The following is an 8,807-nucleotide window of genomic DNA, read 5'->3' as shown; positions in this document are numbered from 1 at the left end:
TTTTACGGTACAGGTTTTTGATTTTTTATTTTCTATTTACGGTACAGATTTGTGTAGTTTTTGTCGCAATGTAATTTTTTTGTACATCGATTTATTGATGTGGGGTTGTGGGGGACCAATCTCTGATTTTTGGGTTGATGGGAGGTGGGGTTGGTTTGTTGGTGATGTGTTCTATGTTGGAGGTGGGGTTGGGGTTGCTTTGGTGGTAACGTGTTTTATGTAGGAGCTTTATGTGTGGTGCGACAGGAAGCAGAGTAGTAAAAAGGTTGAGTCTTTTGAGTTTCATTTTGACCCTAGGATGTAGGCGTGATACGGGGTCGGTTTAAAATTGGGGAGGTGGTTTTTTAGACTTTTGAGTTTGTTTTTGTCGCTATGTCGTTGACTGAGGTTGGTTTTTAAGACCCTTTATGCATGCATGAGTTGAGTAACGAGCTGCAGGAAGTGGTTATGTTGTTAATCGTATGTGGTTATTTGTAAATCTGGTTTTGTACTGCCGTAGAAGTTTTTTATATTCAATGAGACAATGAGAGCCTTAGAAACAACGAGACCCTTCACAACCTGCTAAGCCAGTGAGCTTGCAGGGCAACCTTTTCTTCCACTCCCAAACGAAATGAGATTGCAATATTCTCCCTGCATTAGCTGGTTATCTTGTTAGTCGGATGTGGTTATTTGTAAATCGGTTTTTGTACATCTGTAGCAGTTTTTATATACAATATCAATGTCCACATTTTAAAGTGCAATAAGTGGTGTTATGGTTAGTTATGCATGCATTAGTTAGATACATTGTATTTTTTGGTACAGTAAGTGGTCAATGTTCAAATTTTAATATCACGATTCCACTTTATGCATGCATTAGTTTGATACACTTTATTTAACCAATTTATTAATTTGAACATGTGACTGTCAAGTGAGATACATAGTATTATACAATCAATTTTATTTTGTTTTGTTAAATTTGCAGGATATAGTGATATGGACAAAGAAGTCAGTGAAATGGTAAGTATGGTGTATTTTTATTAATTTACCATTAAATATGCACAATGTTGTATTGAATTAAGTAACATATGGTTTGATTTATACTTGCAGGCCTCACTTAGAGTTAGGCATCGAGTCCAGACACAACATATAGTTCAAGTGAACGGTTGCCTATCATCCTTTCAAAAGGAACGTTTAAAGTCAACACCTTTCAAGTGGTTGGTGGATATGGTTGATGATATGGTTATTTCTAGCCCTATTCTTATAGAGTTAATCAGTAGGTGGGATGTGGTTCATAAGGCGTTTAGGATTAGGGAGAATTTAGTGCCTTTTAGAGTTGATGAAGTTTGTTTTTTTTTAGGTTTACCTAATGTTGGTGAGAGTGTTAATTTAGAGAATGATGTCGGTGGCATTGTCAATGACTTGTTTAAGGATGAGGACATCACAATTTTAAGTATAATGGAAAAGATGAAGCATAAGACATTTAAATCGAAAAGAAGTGTTGACATGTTTTGCAGGTTGTATATTTTGTTAGGTTTTGGAGCCTTCTATTTTCCTAGGAATAGTAATGTGATAAACAGTGTCCCTTTTAGTAAACTAGACAACATTAATGATCTAAATATATACAATTGGGGTGATGCTGTACATGGTTTGATAGTAAGTAGTTTGAATCGGGCATGCAATAAATACAATAGCAGATCTTACCACGAAGTTATACACATGGCTGGGTGTGCAACAGTTCTGCAGGTATGTTTATACATTCATTTATTTAACTGTTACAAAATAAATAATGATACTTTTTGAAAGAGATATAACTACTGTAATGAACTTTACAGTTGTGGGTTGTTGAACACATCAGTTTGTATCATCTTGATGGACGATGTATTTATCCCCGATTTCTTCATTGGGTTTTTATTAAAGATAAAAGGAAAAAAATCAAATTAAGTTTTCAACAAACAGAGGTAATTCCTTACTTTTTTATATAATGGTTACATTTGTTGTGTTATTTGATTAATATGATTTATTAGCGTTGTTAAAATTTCTATTTTGTTTTGAAGATATTGTGGGAATGCAACTTGTCTGAAGAGCAATTACAAAATGATGAAATGAAGGAATCACAAACTCATGGTGGGAAAAGTAATCCTGAGTCAAATGATGAGAACGTAGAGTTTGCTAGACTTGTGGAAGAGCAGAGAGTATTGAGGAGAAGAGTTGACAAGCATGCAGAAGGCTTGATGAGTTACAAATGAAAATAAGACGTCTTGAAGAACAAGTACAGAATGAAATGCCATCTTCTAATGATGGTATGGAGGGACCATCCACAGCTGACAAAATGAATGATGAAATGCCATCTTCTAATGATGGTATGGAGGGACCATCCACAGCTGACAAAATGAATGATTTAGCTATTGTCAATTTTGTGGATGTGGGAATGGAGGGAGCTTCCAGACAGGACAACATTGATTTTAGAAGTGTTTACACCACCTGCACTTCATCACTTTGTCATGATGGTGATGTGTAAGTTATACATAACTCAATAGAACCAAAAATTCAAAAAATTATTAATAAATGTTTTTATGATTGAAATTTATGAGGAATTTGTTTTGTATATAGAGCGCTTGTGGAGGTGTCTAACAACATCTTAACCAGAGGAGACTTGCAATGCTTTCGACCTCGTGCAAAAATTGATAACATTGTAAGTTCAAATACCCGAAAGTTGTTGTGTAGAAGTACTATGTGAGGAGTATATAGAACGGTTAAGATTGAAAAATGCTACGTTATTTTATTATGAAGAAATATAAATGTGAAAAGGATATTCAGTGATTGGTTATGAACTTTTGGTGTAGGTTATGCTGTTTGCGACTGCGATGCTTGTGTTAAATCAATTGCATAAATCAGGAATGATCACTCGATGTTGTTTCAATCCATTTTTTGCGGTAGATTAATTATTCATTGATGTTTGACCTTGGTGAAGTACGTATGTTTGAACTAATGTTACTGATGCAATTTTTGTAGACAACGATCATTGAAAGAATGAAGATTCCTAAAAAAAAGAGAGAATTATTGGAAGCAATAGATTACCATAATTTCTTCCAACCTCAGAGTTGTTCATTAAATCATTTGTTAAATTATGAATTTGTAAGTACTTCAACCTATACCTTTATCATAACATGTGTTGTTCACTATATTGATGTTTGTGGTTGTGGTTCTGTAGTTGTTTGTGCCTACTGTGAGTGATGACCATTGGTGGTGCTATTGTGTCAATTGCCAATCAAGGGAATTTTTCATTTTAGATTCTCTTGGTCATAAGAGGCGGACCAGATATGGTATTGACAAGGCAATGGTAAGAGAAGTTGTTTTGTAGACTTGTTATTTTGATGGAAGTATTATTTTAGCGTCAAAGGTGTACAATAATAATGAATGTGTTGAATACAAATTTCCAAGGTCGGTTGTTTGCAAGAGTTATTCAATATGATAGATAATGAAGCAAATTGTGAGGAGCGACAATTGAAGGTCATTAAAGAAGATTTGCCAATTCAACCAAATACGTTAGTGACCTTATCCATAACCAATGTATTAGGTTGTGTCATATGTGATCCTTCTAATATTAGTTTAATGTGTAGGTATGATTGTGGTTTGTTGGTGATGAAATATATGGAGTTATGGGACAACCAACCTAAATTTGATGGCAAAAAAATGCCCGATTACACAACGGTTGGTCTTCTTTAAGTATATGTTTGTATTGTTTTATATGGTTTTTTAAAACAGGTTATTAATTATAATATTTCACTACTGTAATATCAATGCAAGAGCAGTTACAACTTATTCGACAACAAACGGTGTGTGATTGGGTATTACATGAAGGAAATATGCATAGAAGTACAGTAATGAAGAACTGTGGAATGCTATAGCAAATGAAGAAGTCATGAAGTAGGATATAACTTGTAATGATGTTGCTGGAATATGATAGAATATGAAACAATTTTTGTTGTATGGTTTTTTAAGTTGTTTACTATGTATAATGAAGGATTAGTTATGCACTAGTATCACCAATGTCCATTTTGTGTACATAAGCTATTAACTAAATTAGCAGAACTTGCAGTGAACAAAAGTTATTGAGCAAATAACCATATAAAACTTGACAGATAACCACTAACTGTACGAAAAAAATTTGACATTGAAATTGAAGTTGAACACTTGTATTGTTGTACATAACATATTCACTAAAGGAAAATGTTATCTGGACAACAAAAGTTTGACACAGTTTTGACAACGGCCACGTGGCGTCTGTGCATTGGCTCAGTGAATTGAAAACAAACCAGAAAAAGTGAACCGGGGCGAGGGGTATTTTGGGTTTTCTAGATTAAATTTTTAACATTTGGGTTTGGCGGTTTAGGGTGCAAAAGACGTTCGTTCAAGCCTTGCTAATCTGCTAATCTGCACCTGTCTGAGGCTTGTGCAGGTGTTCCAGTGGTGGGAGAGGGTGGATGGTGATGTGATGTGAGGCCAAGGAGGGTGGGGAGACCCCTCATGAGTTGGAGGAGCAAGCTGTGCAAGGAATGAGTGAGACTGCTGAAAAAAGGGGCTGGTAATCGTTTACAGGACCCCTGTAAACGATTACCCGAGAGAAATTGCCAATTTGTACAGAAAGTCCAACACAGGTACTCAGTCAGGTGAACACAGGTCACCATTGGACAACAAACTGACTTTTATGCTAATCTGCACCTGTCTGAGGCTTGTGCAGGTGTTCCAGTGGTGGGAGAGGGTGGATGGTGATGTGATGTGAGGCCAAGGAGGGTGGGGAGACCATTAATAGAGATTCAGTTACACAACATACACAACAAAATGATACATTGTACGTTTCAAATATTACAGTTATCCATGAAATAGTTATAATGGTGTTCATATAAAATTACAGTTATCCTAAATCAAATCATCAAAACAACGAATATTGAATTTAACCGAATAACCGAATAAAGTTGTCCTTCAGTAAATAACCGAATAAAGTTGTCCATATATCCAGTTACTGCATCAAAAAATTAAAACTTTGATATTGAATTTAACCAGTAATATTGTTGTACAAAATAAAATTCTGAAATAACCACAAAGGTCTAACAACATAACCAGTTATTGTAACCAAATCAGCGCCTATGCATTTAGTGAACGAGCGCTCTCTACACGTGACCGAGCGTGCGTTCTGTACAGCTGACCGAGCGTCCAGCGTTTCAGCACATCACCCTGTCGCCCAGGACGCTCGTCACAAAGCAAGCTGACGCTCGTCGCCCCCTGCACGCACAAGAGGACGGTCGTCCACGGAATATGAAGTGGACGCTTGATCTGGTAGTGGACGCTGGTCCATACGTCCGTCGCTGGCACATGGACGCTCGTCTAGCGCTCGTGCAGACGCTGGACCAGATGGACGCTCGATCTGCTAGCGGACGCTGGTCCATACGTCCGTCGCTGGCACATGGACGCTCGTTTAGCGCTTGTGCAGACGTTGGACCAAATGGACGCTCGTCCAGACGGTCATCCAGAAGGACGGTCGTCCAGATGTGGACGCTCGTCCAGACGCTCATCCAGAAGGACGGTCGTCCAGAAGTGGACGCTCGTCCAGAAAATTGGACGCTCCTCCAGAAAATTGGACGTTGGTCCAGCGAGACACCCGTGACTCAATAATGGGACCCTTGTCGTTAAACACTTTTAATTTTCACGAAATGAACTTCATATAAAACTTATAACATAACGAACATTACATAAGCACTTAATGCAACAACAAATTGATCAACATAAGTTAAGTAGTTCACAAATTTTTCTAAATAACACATCCATGTAACCACGCACAATATTCCACAACAAACAACAACGATAAATCTAAAATACAGGCAAGGAAATTATGAAAGTTTTAAAGTTGTTGCATTTATATTGATCTTCTTTCATCCAGTGCCTTGAGGTTTGTGAAGAGGTGGAATCAATTTCGATAGAATGTCATTAACGGAGCGTGTTGGAGGCTTGTTGGTATCAATTGGTATTGATAGACGTACTAGGTCATCAGTTGGGCCCCCAATATCACTTCCAAAAACCTGCACAATCCGAGAGTATCATATAAAGTCATAGAAATGTTTACAACATATATAATAGTACAATAGAAAATTGTTCACAAAAATCTTTACCTTCACAATATTCCTCAGAGTTATGTTAAGATAGTATGTTTCACGTATTGGTGAAAAAATTGAAACCTGTAGAAATATTATTGGTGGAATCCATATTTTGATGTGGGAATATAAGGTCAATAGCTAAGTGTTTATGAAAATGAAATATACTTACATCTTGTAGGATTATCACACTTCCAACTTTTAAGTGTATACCTATTTCAGGATGATCAATGGCCTTGTGGTAAACACTTGCTTTTACAGTCCCTGTTGGATCCTGTTAAGAAAGAGGTTCATTTATCACAATTATATTTGAAGATGGTCGTCAAAGTAAATATACATCAACCTACCCGAATTGTTATTTTCATGTCACTCAATCCGTTATGTTCACAAGCTTTAACAATACATCGCAACAACGATAACTGACATGTATGTTGTTACATTTTTTTGGTGATGTCATTTGAAATATGTGGTGGTGAACAACATATTTACAATCATTGGACACAAATCTTCTATTTATACTTTGCTAGTGATATCGATTTCAACTATTCTGCTTTTGTACAAAATGTCTCAGACAACTAACCAAAAAATTGTACGTCAATAACCACTTACTGAACCAAATAATCAAACCACTTAAAATGATCAAATAACTATTCTGCCAAATACCACTCCATTTGACCATATCACGCGATGCACATTAACTACTTAATCAAACCTTAATATCAAACGCATTGAAATGAGGTTGATCAATTTATTGTTGAACGAAATATGTGTGAGGACCAACCACAACTTTTCAATCAAATAACCACTAACTGCTGCAAAAAGGCTGACCATTTAAAATGACCAAATTATTAGTCTGCATCATACCATTCCTGGTACCAAAATATTGGGAACCACATTAACTTCTTAGTCAACTGCTACTATCAAAGCACTTCAAATCAGTGATATAATTTTATTCTTGTACACAATATCTGTTACAACCAACCACAACTTTTCAAACAAATAACCACTTACTGCAGCAAAAAATCTACAGTATTGACTACAAAACTGTTTGAGTTATTGCTTATCTCTAATGAAGCACATGGTTAATTCAATTGCCCTTATCAACAAAAACAACAGAAAAAGTTATGTATTCCCAAATCAAATTCAATGAACCAGGAAAAATAACATCTCAATAACAATTACAAATGCTTCATATATTCAACCTCTATTCATCAAAAAATAGAACAGTTAACATAATTCAAAATAACATTTCAGTTTGGTAACAGTATTTATCATTCCAACCTAATATTGTAAAATCTAAGGAGTTAAAAATAACAGTGGCCAAACACCATATACAAACCACAAACAACATAATCACGCAATATATCTAGGGGCAAAGAGGGCACAATGCACAATGCTAATACAACTGACCAAGAAAGGGCAACCTAGTAGTGATAGAAATAAAATATATGTGATGGATTCCAAAGCAAATTTATCACTGAGTAAAAAACATTAGATGTTGGTAAATAACATATACAATACATAAATTAAAAATAAAATGGTGCCAGAAGCAAATGTATGAAAAATTCAGGACACCTTCAACTGATGTTCAACTCTCATGACAATATTTCCCTTTTTCTAACGCAAAAAAAATATCATCAAACAGAAAATAATGAAGGAACATAGAGGGAGTGAATGCAGCATGGACAGGGAGTTTTCGGACTATAAGAAAAAGGGGAATCATTTGAATCAGTTCATGGGAAGTAGCTCCAGCATTGGCGCGAAGACAGTTAGAAACGTTTGCATTGCATTTCGTGCTGCTGCTGAGCAGAATAACCGTGCTGGGTGGGTGCCATTTTGCAAACTATTCCAATCACTATTCCCTCTGATTTCGTGGAACTTTTTCACTCTCTAGCTCTCCATCGCCACTACCCTTTTTCCATTTCTTCTAATCATCTCACACTTTATCCATTTATTGCAATATTCCCTTTTGCAAATAACCAAAGCAAGCCCAAAAACACTAAGGACAGTGTTTCAGTAGGGATGTAGAGACCAAGATACGAACCTAACAACCTTGCTCCCTCTCTCTCTGGTGCTGGCTTCACTGTGTTATATTTCTCTTTCTCTTCTCGGATCTTCGTAAGCAAAGTGGGCTGGGTACCTGCAAAGGCACTCCGACGCTCAAGTCAACAGGGGTGTTGTTCGAAATATGAGAAATCTATATCAATTTTCTCTTAGGGGAAAAACGTACCTTTTTTCTGGTGTGCTTCGTATATTTAAATTAACATAATAAACCGTTTACCTGAAAATCCGGTCAGTTACTGAAGTGGAAGTTGTAACCGTCGAATTGTGCGCTATTACTGAGTCAATTATTTCCACGATATATGGTCGTGATTCGCGGTGTTATTCAGTCAAGGTGTGTAACTGCTTAACTGCTAGATCACGGTGTCACATTCTGTATGTCGATCATCATTCGTGTCGACCTAAGTGGATGACGTGTCGGACATATGTCTCATGTCGCGACATCGCTTATGCGGTTGTCTGTCGAGCCTCTGTATGTCGATCATCATTCGTGTCGACCTAGGTGGATGACGTGTCGGACGTATGTTTCATGTCGCGACATCGCTTATGCGGCTGTCCAGCCTCAAATGGTCGAGAGCGTCACGTGGTCGTAAGCTATTACGGTTGGTTATCAAGTGA

The 8,807-nt window shown here is 36.8% G+C and overlaps 2 protein-coding genes across 2 annotated transcripts; one reads left to right on the top strand and one right to left on the bottom strand.

Moving 5' to 3' along the window:
- Window positions 1-882: 882 nt before the first annotated feature.
- On the top strand, window positions 883-3,710 carry LOC148200402 (uncharacterized). The gene is made up of 10 exons (XM_088112934.1): window positions 883-996; window positions 1,087-1,722; window positions 2,034-2,171; window positions 2,255-2,493; window positions 2,590-2,671; window positions 2,823-2,912; window positions 2,992-3,114; window positions 3,191-3,319; window positions 3,421-3,524; window positions 3,600-3,710. The coding sequence occupies exons 1-10, from the start codon at window positions 973-975 to the stop codon at window positions 3,703-3,705; spliced, it is 1,671 nt and encodes a 556-aa protein (XP_087969060.1). The 5' UTR covers window positions 883-972; the 3' UTR covers window positions 3,706-3,710.
- A 2,199-nt stretch (window positions 3,711-5,909) lies between these two features.
- Window positions 5,910-6,493, bottom strand: LOC124820844 (uncharacterized). The gene is made up of 4 exons (XM_088112351.1): window positions 6,476-6,493; window positions 6,301-6,402; window positions 6,147-6,212; window positions 5,910-6,056 (listed from the first exon to the last, which is right to left on the bottom strand). The coding sequence occupies exons 1-4, from the start codon at window positions 6,491-6,493 to the stop codon at window positions 5,910-5,912; spliced, it is 333 nt and encodes a 110-aa protein (XP_087968477.1).
- Window positions 6,494-8,807: the final 2,314 nt, after the last annotated feature.

The sequence above is a fragment of the Vigna umbellata genome, chromosome 4 (assembly GCF_029865625.1).
Source record: "Vigna umbellata cultivar VRB3 chromosome 4, Vumbellata_1.0, whole genome shotgun sequence".
Lineage (NCBI taxonomy): Eukaryota > Viridiplantae > Streptophyta > Magnoliopsida > Fabales > Fabaceae > Vigna > Vigna umbellata.
This window is presented reverse-complemented; position numbering and strand designations above follow the sequence as displayed.